The 17,892-nt window shown below is 44.0% G+C and overlaps 1 protein-coding gene across 1 annotated transcript in view; it reads right to left on the bottom strand.

Annotated features, from left to right (window-relative positions):
* Positions 1-2,991: 2,991 nt before the first annotated feature.
* LOC142310436 (uncharacterized) overlaps positions 2,992-17,892 on the bottom strand; it is a 38,919-nt gene continuing 24,018 nt past the window's right edge. Inside the window, exon 5 of the mRNA XM_075347962.1 lies at positions 2,992-5,287. Coding sequence (XP_075204077.1) covers positions 4,344-5,287 — 944 coding nt within the window. The 3' untranslated portion in view covers positions 2,992-4,343. The remainder of the gene's footprint in view (positions 5,288-17,892) is intronic.

The raw sequence follows: 17,892 nt of genomic DNA, 5'->3' as shown, positions 1-17,892 counted from the left end.
TGCACTCTGTGTTTGTCTCTTCTGCTGGACGACTTTGCATGGAACAGAGAAGTCCACTCCCGGTTCTGCGTGTATTTGGGAGCTGTGGCCCGCGAAATCTAAACCTTGGGATCTCTGTGGGTTCTGACAGACACCCTATCCCCCGCATTGGGCTTCCGTTTCAGTCTCTTGGCTCCGGGAGAACAAGGCCTGAAACCTCGTCCTCTGCTGGTTAATTAAGAAGGGGCATGCAACCTTCCTCGTCCTAGGATCCAGTCACCCAGTCTGTGCACGGCCTCCGGACCGGATTCCAGCTGTCGGCACCGGCGGGCTACGACCCTGTCCCGGTCCACTTAAGATCTCCCACGACTGGATCTCCGTCACCTGTGGCCCTGTTCACTGTCTGCCACCTAGCCAGGTAGTCCAGGGGCCTCTACCCCTGACTCCACTACTGTCAACAGTTTGCACTTTACTGTTGTCAAACTTGTCTGTTCCACTGTCAGAAGTCAACTTCAACTGTCTGGTTCCCGCCCCGGACACCTCAGGACCCCTAGGTGGGCGTTCTCATGCACCTGTTCCCGCCCACTGGTGTGTCCTTATTTTCATGAGGGGGTGGCTGGGCTTTAATGGCTGTGTCTTGTACCTGGGTGTGGGTTTTTGGTGGTGACAAGGAGGGTGGACACTATTGTGACTACCTGGTTTTGCCAGGGCGTCACAATAACACCTACCCGGAAAAAAAACAGTCATTTTTTTTTTGCCTCGAAAAAAGCATCGTCATATTTTTGGATAACACAGTATATACACTACTCACAAAAAGTTAGGGATATTTGGCTTTCGGGTGAAATTCCAGGATGATCCTAAAATGCCCTTAGACTTTTTTAGGTGCACTTAATGTGACCTTCTCTAAACTTTTGAATGTACATGTCCAACTGTTCAATGTTTCAGTACTTTTTGCAACATTTGTTGTTCTCTAACAAGAGCTTAATGGAAAAATTCACAAGTGTTTGATCCATAAATCACCCAATAAATTTCAGGGTTCAATTAAAATTGGTATTTCAACAATCCTCCTCATCAGGCTGTTAACATTTTGACATCATCAGACCAAGATGATACCTAATAATTGATCAACAGTGCTTAGCAATTTGCAAGGCTTCAAGCAGGATGTTCACAGACGGAAGTGGACACAGAGCTTAGAAGTGTCACAAAGTGTCATCAGCAGGTTGCAACAGAGATGGGAGACTGGAAAAGTTACAGAAAGGCATATAACTGGACGTCCTCTGGCCACATCCCAAAATGATGACTGCTTCATTGTGAAAAATGTGCTCCAGAACTGGATGGTGAATGCCACACAACTCCAGGTACATTTAAGGCATTTAATTGTCAGGTTGGACCATTCAAAACCATTTACATCAGTGTGGTCTTCGTGTAAGATGACCTGCAAGAGTACCTGACCACACCATGAGGCACAGGCGTCATTGTCTTGCTGGACAAGGGACCAGTGAACCTCAGTGCTGTTAACTGATAAAAGTCAATTCATGCTGAGCAGAAATGATGGCTCCCACAATGTTGTAGACATTAAGGAGAGTGCTATGCATCAGCTACTGTTGTCACAAGACGAGCCTTTGGTGGTGATGGTGTTACAAAATTGCCCTACACTTTGTGAATGGAACTGTGAATAGCAGGAAACATTGTTGTCAGCCATAGTTGATGCTCAAGGCCACATGACAAGTTATTGGGACATTGACATTTTTTGGCGTGGTATACCCAGCACTGTTGTTGGCTTTTGTTTCAACAAATTGTTTGACATGAGGAAATCACCATTGCATGCTTCTGCCTAATTGCCCTAATTTCATGATAAAATATCACTGTAGCGTGAACTTTACATTTTATAGAAATTTCACCCGAAAACCAAATACACTACTTACAAAAATATTAGGGCTATGTCCCACATCCTGGGCCCATCATGGTGTATATGTCCCCTATCCTGAGGTATAAGTCTCACATCCTAGGCCCCATTCTGGTATATATGTTCCGCATCCTGGTATACATGCCACAAAACATTTCTCTCTTCCCCATCTTCAAAATTGAGAATCATACTCTTCATGACCACGCCAAATAATAGTTTTATTTAGGGCTCAGTGGTTTGAAGGTGTTACCAACAAAGACATTAGCTTTGGGACCCTATAATTTCTATGCTCAACCCTGGTCTCATCAAATTATTTGGTCACTTTATTTATTAGATGAGACAAGCTGGGCATGGGATGATTACCTTGGCAATTGTACTGTTCATGTATAGCAGCATCCATGCTTAATCCTTATCAAAATAGGATGGAAATAAGGATCACCAACAATCTTTTAATGCTGCAGCTATACAAATGATATACAGGGCAGCACGGTGGCTCAGTGGTTAGCACTGCAGTCTTGCAGCGCTGGGGTCCTGGGTTCGAGTCCCACCAAGGACACCATCTACAAGGAGTTTGTATGTTCTCCCTGTGTTTGTGTGGGTTTCCTCCGGGCACTCCGGTTTCCTCCCACACTCCAAAGACATACAGATAGGGAATTTAGATTGTGAGCCCCAATGGGGACAGTGTTCCTGATGAATGTAAAGCGCTGCGGAATATGTTAGTGACCCGCCCCAGGGCCGTGGGGTACTCAGTTCCGGGTGTTGGTTAATGGGATTATGTCACGGGGGCCTGTGCCCGGTTCCGTGGCCCTGGTGGTCGCTGAAAGTCAATAAATAATAAAAATAAATAAAATAAAAAAAAAATAATAAAGAAAAAAATAAATAAATAAAAGTATTTTGTGACGCCATCTACGGTTCCAGTATGGTTACTGGGGCTGCAGGTCAGACCTCTGGGGTGATGGTTAGGCAGCCAGTTATTTACGCTTCCCGTAGGTGAAGCGGGATCCCCAGGGCAGTTTTAGTAGTACACAGATATGGCGGTTTTTCTTCACAGCCTTTTCAACTGTCACTTTAGTGCAGCAGCCTATGGCTTCTCAGATGAAAGAAATAAAGTGCGTCACACCAATTCATTAACTCTGACCAGGTTTTACTTGCAGGTGTTATTAAAAATGGGTTCAGTTTCTGATGTTACAGTTTTTGGGTGATCTGGGAACAGTTCAGGATCTCTACGCCAGGTTAGTTGTGTGGCCTCCCTGCTGCGCTATGTTTCTCCTTGGTACTAGGCTGCCTGTAGCTATACCTTGTCCCTCTCTCACTGTCTTCCCCTGTATGACAGGCGGCGGGAGCTTCTCTAAGGGGCACTGCTGTGCTCACTGCAATCCCCAAGCTCTGTGTAGCGGCTTTGCCTTCAGGTGCTGCTGCGGCCAGGAGATCTGCAGTCTCCCTGGCCCCCAGTCTTTATTGCTGGGCAGATTAGATCCCTCACACTCTCGGACGCCGGTGTCCGATAATCAGCGCTGTTCCTTTGGGGATGAACCGATCTGGCTCCACCTCTCCGGTCACTCCTCTTTTGCCTCACTTCTGGATCCCTCAGTCAGTCAAACAGTTACTCATACGGGCTAAGCACAGCCCTCTCCATTTTGATGTCTTCCCTCACTCTCTGCTCGCACAGACTACTTTTTTCCATCTGTCAAGTGTCTCTCTGACTCCGCCTCCAAACCTGGCTTTAAAGGGGACCTCACCTGAACTCGACTTGTAGAGCTCCCCCTCCAGGCTTGGAGTGGAAATGTTGTATGTGGGATTACCTGATGTGGAGATCCTTCCCTGCCCAGGTACAGGTATATTTGTGGCAACTGAACCCTGGGGTACCACATTAGCACTATATGAAAATAAAGATTTATTTTAAATGAACAATTTCTTACATACATTGTTTATATATAGGTGCATTACTTGAATACTAATTAATTTTACTATCAAATGGTCATTGATAGTTGTATACATTTCTTCTTATTGATTTAGTGCTTTACATTGTTTTTCCTTTCTTTTGTAGCAAATCATCTTACTATAACTTCATTTTTTTATGTTGCAAATAAAAAAAGTCTATAAAGAAAATGGCTACTTCACTATATGCAATCTTTGATGAATAAAAAGATTTCTTTGCTGACTAAAACATTTCTCATAATTTGAATATGGCTTCTCCATATTGCGAGTTTTCTGATATATTACAAGACCTGATTTCTCTGTAAAATATTTCCCAAAATCTGAACAGGAAAATGGTTAATGCTCTGTGTGAGTTACGAGATGTATAATGAGATTGTATTTCTATGTATCACATTTTCCACGCTTGAAACATGAATAAGGCATCTTCCCTGTTTCAATTCTTGGATGCAAGATTAAAACTGATTTTTGTTTAAAACATTATCCACAATGGGAGAAAGAACATGCCTTTTTTTTTTTTTTTTTACTGTATATGACTAACATGATGCTTATGAAGATGTGATTTTTGTGTAAAACACTTCCCACATTTTGAACATGAAAATGGCTTCTCCCCTGTGTGAATTCTCAGATGTGAAACAAGTATAGGTCTCCTAGAAAAACATTTCCCACATTCTGAACAAGAAAACGGCTTCTCCCCCGTGTGAATTCGCTGATGTTGAACAAGAAGTGAATTAGTAGAAAAATATTTCCCACATTCTGAACAAGAAAATGACTTATCCCCTGTGTGAATTCTCTGATGTTTAACAAGATTTGAACTAGTTGAACAATATTTCCCACATTCTGAACAGAAAAATGGTTTCTCCCCTGTGTGAATTCTCAGATGTGAAACAAGTATAGGTTTCCTAGAAAAACATTTCCCACATTCTGAACAAGAAAACGGCTTCTCCCCTGTGTGAGTTCGCTGATGTTGAACAATTTCACTTTTCTTTGAAAAACACTTCCCACATTCTGAACATGAAAATGGCTTCACCCCTGTGTAAAGTTTCTGATGTTGAACAAGATTTGATTTAGTAGAAAAACATTTCCCACATTCTGAACAAGAAAATGGATCCACTCCTGTGTGAATTCTCTGATGTGAAACAAGTACAGGTTTCCTAGAAAAACATTTCCCACATTCCGAACAAGAAAATGGCTTCTCCCCTGTGTGAGTTCTTTGATGTCTAATAAGATGTGATTTCTGCTTAAAACGTTTCCCACATTTTGAACATAAAAATGGTTTCTCCCCTATGAAAGCCATTTCATGTTCAATAGCATTTCTTTGACTTTTGTTTTTCATATTTGTGCTTGGGGAAGCAGAAGAAAGGACCTTGGCTTGACATGCATCTGGTGTAATGACAGGTTCTTCACATGTATCTGTTGCAAAATCTGAGCATATCAGATGTCCTTCTGAGCTCCTGGTCCAGTCATCTGCCAAGAACAAAACTTGATATTTTTAAAAAACAGTTATAATCCGAAACATACGGTAACTAAGACGCACTTTTCCTCCCAAAAATTTGGGAGGAAAATGAGGGGTGCGTCTTAAAATCCAAATATAGCTTTACCTGGGGGTCCTGTCTGTGCGTCGATCGAGCAGCCGGGTGCAAGCGGACGGGTACCTGTGCTTGCATGCGCGTGGCAACCGGGTGCCCGTGCCCGCGTGCGGGCGGCAGCCGGGTGCCTGTTGGAGCCAGCTGCCTCTCTGTGCCGGTGGGCAGGCGGCTGTGCAGCAGGTTTCCCACTGTGTCCGCGGTCCCAGTTTCAAATGATGGCGCCAGGAGTAGGCGCGTGCGCAGATTGAGCCCTTGGATGAGAGCTCCATCTGCGCACGCGTCTCTCCAGGAGTCAGTGCTTGCGCAGATGGGGCCATAGGATGAGCGCTCCATCTGCGCATGCGCCGCTCAAGGCGCCATCATTTGAACCAGGACCGCGAACACTGGGACACTCACCGCAGCGGCCTGCTGCACTACTCACCCGCCGCTGCCACCACGGACCCCGCTGCGCCTGTCATCACGGACCTCGCCGCGCCTGCCACCACAGACGCCGCGACGCCTGCCATCACGTACCCCGCTGCACCTTCCACCACGGACGCCGCCGCCACTGACCCGCCGCGCCTGCAAGCACAACCTCTGCCTCCTGTGACTTCGCTTCACCACCACTGCTGCCCCTCTCTGGTAAGACAACACCGGAGTATAAGACGGACCCCATTTTTATTTTTTTCCCTTTTTTATCTCTAAATTTGGGGTGCGCCTTATAATTTGTACGTCTTAGAAAGCGAAAAATACGGTATATAGGTACATAGGTTGAAAAAAAGACCTAGATCTATCTAGTTCAACCTTGCTCTACCAGTTCTACATTTTGTCACTAAGAAATGTATAACCAACAATGTTGTGTGTACTGAGGAAATCATCCAGCCCTTTTTTAAAAGCCGTTATAGTATCTGCCATTACTACCTCTTGTGATAGAGCAGTCAGACTGTGGAATGCCCTAACTGTAAAGAATCCTTTCCTATTTAGCTGGCGGAATCGCTTTTCTTCCACTTGTAGTGTATGCCCCCTAGTCCTTAGTATTGTCTTTGGAAGTCATGCGCCAGTCCTTTATATTGACCACACATGTACTGTATTTATACATATAAATGACATCTCATCTGAGATGTCTTTTTTCTAAGCTAAACATATCTAACTTTTTCAACCTCTCATCAAATGGGAGGCCTTCCATTCCTTGTAGTAGTCTAGTTACCCGCCTTTGAACTGATTCTAACTTCTGAATGTCCTTTTTAAAATGTGGAGCCCAAAACTGAATCCTATATTTTACAATTGATTTATAGAGGGGTAGCAATACGTTGGGATCACGGGACCTAATTTCTCTTTTTTTACACCCTAAAATCTTCTTTGCTTTAGCAGCTGCTGCTTGACATTGAGTACTGCTGCTCAGCCTATTTGTAATAAGAATACCCAAGTCCTTCTTCTGTCCTGTAGTCGCGAGATTACTTCCATTTAATGTATAGGCAGCTATAGGATTACTCCATCCTAGGTGCATTACTTTACATTTATCAACATTAAATCTCATTTGCCAAGTATCTGCCCATTCTGACATCTTATCCAGATCTTTTTGTAATATCAAGGTCAGTGTTTAATATCCTACATAGTTTGGTGTCATCAAAGACTGACACTTTACTATCTATCCCATCCACACGGTTATTAATAAAGAGATTAAAAAGAATTGGTCCTAGCACAGATCCCTGCTGCACCCCACTGCTGACTATAGCCCATTTAGAGTATGTACCATTTATGACTACTCTTTGTTTCCTATCTTTTAGCCAATTTCTTACCCAGTTGCATATAGTTTCCCCTAGTCCTTGCTTCTGGAGCTTTAGTATAAGGCTATTATGTGGTACAGTATCAAATGCCTTTGCAAAGTCCAAATAAATCACATCAGCTGAATTATCAATATCCAGATTTGCACTTACCACCTCATAGAACCCCAACAGGTTGGTTAGACACGACTTATCTTTCATGAATCCATTCTGTCAGTTATTACATTATTTTTTGCAATATGCAGTACCGACCAAAAGTTTGGACACACCTTCTCATTCAAAGAGTTTTCTTTATTTTCATGACTGAAAATTGTAGATTCACATTAACGGCATCAAAACTATGAATTATTGATAATTCAGCTGATGTGATTTATTTGGACTTCAATGTGAATTTTCAGAGTCATGAAAATAAAGAAAACTCTTTGAATGAGAAGGTGTGTCCAAACTTTTGGTCGGTACTGTATTTTTGCATGTCATCCCTTAAAATACCCTTAAAAACTTTGCATACTACAGATGTCAGGCTTACTGGACAATAGTTGCCTGGATCCGCCGTCTTACCTTTCTTAAATATCAGAACCACATCCGCAAACCTCCAATCCTGAGGCACCAACCCTGTTACAAGCGAGTCTAAAAAGATGAGATACAGTGGTCTGTCGATTACGGCGCTCAATTCCCTCAACATTAGTGGATGAATGCCATCTGGCCCGTGGAATTTGTCAATGTTTAATTTACTCAGACGCAGGCGTACTTCTTCTTGTGTTAAATTAATTATATCAGGTGGTGAACTTTGATTTTTCACTTGTTGAATGATCTCTGGCAGTCAGTTCCTTGGTGAACACGGATGAGAAGTGCCTCTTTAATATCTCAGTCCTTTGTTTGTCCTCTATAACTAATTTATTATATTTTAAGGGGCCGATACTATCCTTTATTTTCCTTTTGGCATTAATGTATTTATAAAAGATTTTGGGATTTATTTTAATGTCCTTGGCGATTTTTGTTTTAGTAGCTAATTTTGCTTGCTTGATTTCTTTTTTACATTTCCTATTGATATTTTTATACTTCTGAAATGCAATTTCTGCATTGTCAGCCTTCAAGATTTTAAACGCTTTGTTTTTGTTTTATTATACTTTGTACAGTCTTATTTATCCATAGTGGTTTCTTTTTATTCCCGGACATTTTATTACCAGAGGGTATAAGTTTTTTACAGGACTCTAGGAGTAAATCCTTAAACTTACCCCATTTATGTTCGGTATCCCCAGTTACCATGACTTTGTCCCAATCTACACATTTAAGCTCTTCCCTTAATTTGTTGAAATCAGCTTTCCTAAAATTCCAGGTTTTAGCATTTCCCCTTTTAAATGTTCTATTGAATATTACTTTGAAGCTTACCATATTATGATCGCTGGTGGCAAAGTGCTCCCGGACCTGTAGATCTGAAATTGTATCTGGTCTATTTGACAGGACCAGATCAAGCAAATCATCTCCCCTCGTCAGTTCATCTACCATCTGAGAGAGGAAATTGTCTTGAATAGTAGATAAGAACTTACAGCTTTTAGCACAACCAGAAGATTCTATGTCCCACTGTATGTCTGGATAGTTGAAATCCCCCATAATAAGAACCTGATTATTTATTATTATTATTGTTATTATTATTATTAATAATTGTAATACCGGCCTTTTCAATTTGTTGCAGCATTTGACCCTCTACCTGTTCAGGTATGTTAGGAGGCTCATAGCACACTCCAACTAGCATTTTTCCATTATTCCCCTCCCCATGGACATTTACCCATACTGACTATATTGTTGCAGTTGCCCAAAATGTCATCATTCAACACAGGTTTTAGGCTAGATTTGATAAATATACACACCCCACCACCTTTTTTGTCTTTCCTGTCCTTCCTGAATGTAGTATAACCCTGTATGTTTGTCACCCAGTCATGGCTTTCATCCAGCCAGGTTTTTGTAATGCCCATCACATCATAATTCATGGTTGACATAAGAGTCTCCAATTCATTTTGTTTGCAAGACTTCTTGCATTTGTTAGTAGACATTTAATACTATTAACGCATTCCTTACTCCTAGACTCCCTATGTTCCTTGCATGTCCCAGCCCCCCCTAATCCTTCACTGACCCCTACCTTCTCACTGTCTCTATCTGTCCCCTTATTTGCTCCACTACCCTCCCTCCCAGATCCTAGTTTAAAAGCTCCTCCATCCGTCTGACCATTTTCTCCCCCAGCACAGCTGCAGCCTCCCCATTGAAGTGCAGACCATCCCTACCGTAGAGCCTGTAGCCGACTGACAAGTCGGCTCAGTTCTCCATGAACCCGAACCCTTCCTTCCTGCACAAATTTTTAAGCCACGTATTTATCTCCCTAAGCTCCCGCTGTCTTTCTAGTGACGTTCGTGGCACCGGTAGTATTTCTGAAAACACCACCTTGGAGGTCCTGGACTTCAGCTTTTTTCCTAGCTCCCTGTAATCATTTTTTAAAGGACCTTCCACCTGCCTCTAACTTTCTCATTAGTACCAATGTGCACCATGACCGCTGGGTTTTCCCCAGCCCCACCCAGCAATCTGTCCATCCAATCCGCAATATGATGAACGCGAGCACCCGACAGACAACACACTGTTCGGCATTCACGGTCTCGGCGACAGATGACCCTGTCTATCCGCCTAAATATAAAGTTCCCTACCACCAACATCTGTCTGGGCACTCCTATTTCCCTGCTTCCTACAGTAATCGTTTCCCTGGTTGCTAGGAGACATATCTTGCTGTAGTGATCCTAGTCCTGGTCCTTCATTCCTAATATCAGCCAAACAGGCATATTTACTAGGTTGTGCCAGATCAGGGCTAGGCTCCCTGACACTTTTCCCTCTACCTCTTCTTGTAACCGTTACCCAGCTACCTACCTCTGGATCCTGACCTCCCCCACCCTCCTCCATAGCACTGGCCCCAGCCAGAGAAAGCTCAGTGAGCTCTAAACTCCTCTCCAGGTTTGCAATCAATGCTCCTGAGTGTTGCAAGCTGCATATTTAGATCAGTTACCTGGGCTTCCAAATATGTAACATGCTTGCATCAAGTGCAGACATATTCATCCTCGAACAGCTGTTCAAGGCATGCATTCATCTGACAAGACACACACTTGGTAGTATTCCATAATACATTCCATCATTTCTTAAAAGACAGCGAAGCACTGTAAGGCCATGTGCCCACGGGACGCTCGTACCTGCGGATATATTCGCAGGTACGGACGCATGTTTCCCGCAGCTGGCCGCCGGCAGCCGCAGCTATTTTTAGCTGCGAGTTTCCAGCGGAATAGGTGCGGGAAACATGCGGAGATTCACGCGATTTACCTGCGGACGTCCCGGCCTCTATCTCCATAGCGGAGGGCCGGGATCTCCACAAGTAAATCCGCATGAATAATTAACATGCAGTTAAGTGCGGCTGAGGGATCTCCGCAGGAGATTCCGCAGCCGCACTTTCCGCAGCGTGGACACAGACACTCCCCATGTCCCATAGGGTAACATGGGGAGTGCCTGTACATGCTAGAACCTGCGGTTTTATCTGGAAAATCCAGATAAATCCGCAGGTTTTCTGCGGCAGACGCCGCAGCAAAAAGCTCCCGTGGGCTCATGGCCTAAGGCTATGTGCGCACATTGCGTTTTTACCTGCGTTTTTTCCTGTGTTTAAAAAACTGCAGCGTGTCATTGTGAAAATGCATGCATTGTGCTTCCCCAGCAAAGTCCATGCAAACATTGTTTTTTTTAAACGCAGCGTTTTGGATGCCAAATATTTGACAAAATCGATGCGTTTAAAAAAGCAGCAAGTCACTTCTTTTGTACGTTTTGTTTGCATTTTCCACCCATTGAAATCAATGAGGTGTGTTAAAATGCAACCAAAATGTTTAGCTGTGCACTTCCACTGCATTTTTGTTGTGTTTTGCATGCTTTTTTAACAAACAAAATGCAGGTCTTTCGGTCTCTCTCTCTGTCAGTCTATCTTTCTCTGTCTGTCGATGTCGGTCTCTCTCTCTGTCAGTGTCTCTCACTCTCATCGCTCCTCCCTCATACTCACCGATCACCGGCGCGGCGCTTCACAGCTGTCATACTGCTCCGGCGGCTTCTCCTACTTTTGAAAATGCGGGCCGCTCATTATTCCATGTCATATTCACTGCTTACCCCACCCACCAGTGCCAATGATTGGTTGCAGTGAGACAGCTGTCACTCAGCGTGGGGGCTTTTCTGACTGCAACCAATCACAGCCGCGGGTGGGCGGGTCTATATCATGCAGTAAAATAATTAAAAAAAAAACAAAAAAAAACAAAAACGAGTGCGGTCCCCCCCAATTTTGATACCAGCCAAGGTAAAGCCACATGTTTGAGGGCTGGTATTCTTAGGATGGGGAGCCCCACGTTATATGGAGCCTCCGAACCTAAAAATATCAACCAGCAGCCGCCCGGAATTGACGCATCCATTAAATGCGATAGTCCCGGGACTCTACCCGGCTCATCCTGAATTGCCTTGGTGCGGTGGTAATCGGGGTAATAAGGAGTTAATGGCAGCCCATAGCTGCCACTAAATCCTAGGTTAATCATGGCAGGCGTCTGAGACACCCCCCATGATTAATCTGCAAGTTAAAGAAAATAAACACATACCCCCAAAAAAGCCTTTATTTGGAATAAAAGACAAAAAAAAAACAAAACACCCTCTTTCACCACTTTATTAATCCCCTAACAGCCTTACAGGTCCGACATAATCCACATGAGGTCCCACAATGCTTTCAGCTCTGCTACATCGGAAGCTGATAGCGAGCGGCCATAGAGCAGGACCACTCTCTGTGAGCTCTACAGACACTGAAGTGAGTCGCGCCATCAGCGATGACGTCACTGAGGTTACCCGTGGCCACTGCTGGATCCTCAGACTTTGACAGCAAGTCGCCAGAGTGACTGAAGTGAGCCACGCGATCAGCAGTGCCCCCACTCAGTTGATTTGCGGCCTCAGGTGGAGAACGGTGACTGCAAATCAGGCCGTGGCACACAGACACGGCGGCGCAATGACAATGAAGTGGGGTGAAGTTCATCCGAGTTCATTCTGATTGCGCGGCTGTCCCGCAGTCAGCCATGCTTCTATGGGGATGTAGCAGAGCAGAGTAGGACTGCACTGTCAAAAATGCATCTAAAATGCATTCAAAATGCATCCATAATGCATTTTTTTTGTCAAACGCAGTATTTACAGTTGTCGAGTCTGCCAAAGGGTGCATTTTTTTCTGCACTTGGCAGAACGTAGCATGTGCACATACCCTAAAGGCCCTGTCACAGACACATAAATCTGTGGCAGATCTGTGGTTGCAGTGAAATTGCGGACAATCAGTGCCAGGTTTGTGGCTGTGTACAAATGGAACAATATGTCCATGATTTCACTGCAACCACAGATCTGCCAAAGATTTATCTGTGTGTGTGACAGGGCCTTAAGTCAAACAGCAATGACTGCACCAACAGCTACTTGACCATGTGGGAGTAGAGATGACAAATATATACTGCAGATGACTGGGATTGCATATCTGTTCATCTCTCTACAATCAAGGGAAAGATACTTGATGCTCGATGTGATAAAGGAGTACAACAAGCAAGCGTTTTAGATGATAATGATTACACTGACCAGGTACTATGTGAGGATGTAACCTGGTTTTAAATGCAAGGAGAAGGGGTAAGAGTATAATTTGAGTCTTGCTTTTATAGCTGGCCTGCTTGCTTTCTCAAATGATTAAGTAGAGTATGTGGCTTAATGTGTTTAGGAAGCATTGAAGTTCCTAATCTATTCATGCCTGGGTGTCCACTGTCTATTTTCCTGCTCCGGAGCCTTCATATTGCAAAAGATTCATCACATGGCAACATGAAAAATGAATTCCAATCACCAAGACGCTCGCATGTGGCGCTTGCCACCAGTGCAACCCCAACCAGAGCTTTCAGAAGCTATTGAGTTTCCTCTAGCAACTGCAGATACGGTATCACCTGCTACAAAGCTGACACAGAAGAAGCACATCTACCCCCAGAAGATTTTTTAGGCAAATCTTGGCTGCCCTCTTTTTGTCGATACCACCTCCCTCCTCCTGCTGACATCACGTTCTCATCAATGATGATCTGGCTCCGAGACCTTGTCTACCACACAATCATCAGCTTTCATTCCAAAGTCAGCTACAGTTGTCTCAGTGTGGGAAATTGCCAGTTTCTTGCACTCTCGTCTGTGGGGGGCCTTGTAGAGCTTTTATGGGGTTCATCCTACTATTTAGAGAGCTATGAAGGGGCCATCATATTATTTGCAGGGCTATCTTATGTGCGCTCCTACCTCTACTTGTAGCTTCTGTGTACATTTTAATAAAAAGTCTTTCAGATGTCGTCTTGCTGGAGACAATAGGTTTGATAAGGCTGAATATAGACAGCGATGTAAAAAATCCTAACAGTTATATTTGCAGAATGTGGACCTGTTTGGCTTCATGTACATCTCTAGATTTGTGCTGTTGATGGTGCAGGAGCCGCCATCTATTGTATGAAATATCTTGGTACATTACTTGGACTAGAATAAAGCAGAGAATATTGACTCAGTTTGATCCTAAATTCTTGAAGAATTAGAGATAATTCACTTATTACAGTTTTATCCAGGGCTGTGGAGTCGGTAAGCCAAACCTTCGACTCAGACTCCTCAATTTCCCTTGCACTGACTCCGACTCCTACAGATATTGCTTATAGTTAGGTGAAAAATTTATTGTAGTACATGAACATGTGGATGTGAACATCAGACATTTAATAATTTTTATGATACAATAATCAAGATATTTAGATATAACAAAATATATTTATTGGAATACAACTTTAGAACACAAAAAACTGTAATAACTTGGAAATATGTAATACACTATGTAATATACAGTAGATTACATATATATCTTGTGTGTATATATATATATATATATATATATATATATATACACACACATATACAGTTAGGTCCAGAAATATTTGGACAGTGACACAAGTTTTGTTATTTTAGCTGTTTACAAAAACATGTTCAGAAATACAATTATATATATAATATGGGCTGAAAGTGCACACTCCCAGCTGCAATATGAGAGTTTTCACATCCAAATCGGAGAAAGGGTTTAGGAATCATAGCTCTGTAATGCATAGCCTCCTCTTTTTCAAGGGACCAAAAGTAATTGGACAAGGGACTCTAAGGGCTGCAATTAACTCTGAAGGCATCTCTCTCGTTAACCTGTAATCAATGAAGTAGTTAAAAGGTCTGAGGTTGATTACAGGTGTGTGGTTTTGCATTTGGAAGCTGTTGCTGTGACCAGACAACATGCGGTCTAAGGAACTCTCAATTGAGGTGAAGCAGAACATCCTGAGGCTGAAAAAAAAAGAAAAAATCCATCAGAGAGATAGCAGACATGCTTGGAGTAGCAAAATCAACAGTCGGGTACATTCTGAGAAAAAAGGAATTGACTGGTGAGCTTGGGAACTCAAAAAGGCCTGGGCGTCCACGGATGACAACAGTGGTGGATGATCGCCGCATACTTTCTTTGGTGAAGAAGAACCCGTTCACAACATCAACTGAAGTCCAGAACACTCTCAGTGAAGTAGGTGTATCTGTCTCTAAGTCAACAGTAAAGAGAAGACTCCATGAAAGTAAATACAAAGGGTTCACATCTAGATGCAAACCATTCATCAATTCCAAAAGTAGACAGGTCAGAGTTAAATTTGCTGAAAAACACCTCATGAAGCCAGCTCAGTTCTGGAAAAGTATTCTATGGACAGATGAGACAAAGATCAACCTGTACCAGAATGATGGGAAGAAAAAAGTTTGGAGAAGAAAGGGAACGGCACATGATCCAAGGCACACCACATCCTCTGTAAAACATGGTGGAGGCAACGTGATGGCATGGGCATGCATGGCTTTCAATGGCACTGGGTCACTTGTGTTTATTGATGACATAACAGCAGACAAGAGTAGCCGAATGAATTCTGAAGTGTACCGGGATATACTTTCAGCCCAGATTCAGCCAAATGCCGCAAAGTTGATCGGACGGCGCTTCATAGTACAGATGGACAATGACCCCAAGCATACAGCCAAAGCTACCCAGGAGTTCATGAGTGCAAAAAAGTGGAACATTCTGCAATGGCCAAGTCAATCACCAGATCTTAACCCAATTGAGCATGCATTTCACTTGCTCAAATCCAGACTTAAGACTAGAGTTGAGCGCGGTTCGTGGTTCGAGGTTCTCCAGTTCGGGGCTCGAGTGATTTTGGGTGCTGTTCGAGATCGAACTAGAACTCGAGCTTTTTGCAAAAGCTCGATAGTTCTAGATACGTTCGAGAACGGTTCTAGCAGCAAAAAGCAGGGCTTTTTACAGCTAGAGTGTGCAGGAGCCATCGCTGGCAGCCTGCCAGAAGCTGGTAACCAAGATAAACATCGGGTATCCAAACAAAACGCTTTGGTTAGTAACCCGATGTTTATCTTAGTTACGTGCAGGAAGCCCACACTTCCCCGCTCAGCTCGCTCTGCCCCCTCCTGCACGCAGCATGTACACACACACACACACACACACACACACACACACACATGGTCCCGCTCGGCTTACCTGCGGTCGGCCCGGGGGCAGCAGTCCTTGGCACTGGAAACTGTGCCTGCCGGCCCTTTAAGGCTCACTGTGTTCTCCTGCATTGAGCATCATCTGTGGGCGGAGCTACCGCCCGGCGTCCTGCTCGGTCGCACAGATGAAGGAGTCACAGTGCCAGCCAGCGACCCCCAGCAAATCGCTTCCCTCCGGCGCTGTGTGGGCCCCATCTGCACCGTGACCTGATCAGTATGTGGGACATCACTCCCTCCCCGCCCCTCCCTGTCCCCCCGTGCGTGTGTGGGCCCCGCAGAGCCGTGTGTGTGACCCCCGGAGCCGCGTGTGTGGGCCCCGCAGAGCCGTGTGTGTGACCCCCGGAGCCGCGTGTGTGGGCCCCGCAGAGCCGTGTGTGTGGCCCCCGGAGCCGCGTGTGTGGGCCCCGCAGAGCCGTGTGTGTGACCCCCGGAGCCGCGTGTGTGGGCCCTGCAGAGCAAGGTGTGTGTTTGTATGTATGCATGCAGCAGAGCAGTATGCGTGTCTATATGTATGTATGTATGCAGCAGAGCAGTATGCGTGTCTATATGTATGTATGCATGCAGCAGAGCAGTATGCGTGTCTATATGTATGTATGTATGCAGCAGAGCAGTATGCGTGTCTGTATGTATGTATGTATATATGCAGCAGAGCAGTATGCGTGTCTATATGTATGTATGTATGCAGCAGAGCAGTATGCGTGTCTATATGTATGTATGTATGCAGCAGAGCAGTATGCGTGTCTATATGTATGTATGCATGCAGCAGAGCAGTATGCGTGTCTATATGTATGTATGTATGCAGCAGAGCAGTATGCGTGTCTGTATGTATGTATGTATATATGCAGCAGAGCAGTATGCATGTCTATATGTATGTATGTATGCAGCAGAGCAGTATGCGTGTCTATATGTATGTATGTATGCAGCAGAGCAGTATGCGTGTCTATATGTATGTATGTATGCAGCAGAGCAGTATGCGTGTCTATATGTATGTATGTATGCAGCAGAGCAGTGTGTGTGTCTATATGTATGTATGTATGCAGCAGAGCAGTATGTGTGTGTCTATGTATGTATGTATGTAGCAGAGCAGTGTGTGTCTGTATGTATGTATGTATGCAGCAGAGCAGTATGCGTGTCTGTATGTATGTATGTATGCAGCAGAGCAGTGTGTGTGTCTATATGTATGTATGTATGCAGCAGAGCAGTGTGTGTGTGTCTGTATGTATGTATATATGCAGCAGAGCAGTATGCGTGTCTGTATGTATGTATGTATATATGCAGCAGAGCAGTATGCGTGTCTGTATGTATGTATGTATGCAGCAGAGCAGTATGCGTGTCTGTATGTATGTATGTATATATGCAGCAGAGCAGTATGCGTGTCTGTATGTATGTATGTATGTATGCAGCAGAGCAGTATGCGTGTCTGTATGTATGTATGTATATATGCAGCAGAGCAGTATGCGTGTCTGTATGTATGTATATATGTAGCAGAGCAGTATGCGTGTCTGTATGTATGTATGTATATATGCAGCAGAGCAGTATGCGTGTCTGTATGTATGTATGTATGCAGCAGAGCAGTGTGTGTGTCTATATGTATGTATGTATGCAGCAGAGCAGTGTGTGTGTGTCTGTATGTATGTATATATGCAGCAGAGCAGTATGCGTGTCTGTATGTATGTATGTATATATGCAGCAGAGCAGTATGCGTGTCTGTATGTATGTATGTATGCAGCAGAGCAGTATGCGTGTCTGTATGTATGTATGTATATATGCAGCAGAGCAGTATGCGTGTCTGTATGTATGTATGTATATATGCAGCAGAGCAGTATGCGTGTCTATATGTATGTATGTATGCAGCAGAGCAGTATGCGTGTCTGTATGTATGTATGTATATATGCAGCAGAGCAGTATGCGTGTCTGTATGTATGTATATATGTAGCAGAGCAGTATGCGTGTCTGTATGTATGTATGTATATATGCAGCAGAGCAGTATGCGTGTCTGTATGTATGTATGTATGCAGCAGAGCAGTGTGTGTGTCTATATGTATGTATGTATGCAGCAGAGCAGTGTGTGTGT

This window comes from Anomaloglossus baeobatrachus, chromosome 5 (genome assembly GCF_048569485.1).
Source record: "Anomaloglossus baeobatrachus isolate aAnoBae1 chromosome 5, aAnoBae1.hap1, whole genome shotgun sequence".
Lineage (NCBI taxonomy): Eukaryota > Metazoa > Chordata > Amphibia > Anura > Aromobatidae > Anomaloglossus > Anomaloglossus baeobatrachus.
The sequence above is the reverse complement of the archived record's forward strand: the minus strand, read 5'-3'. Positions and strand labels throughout refer to the sequence as shown.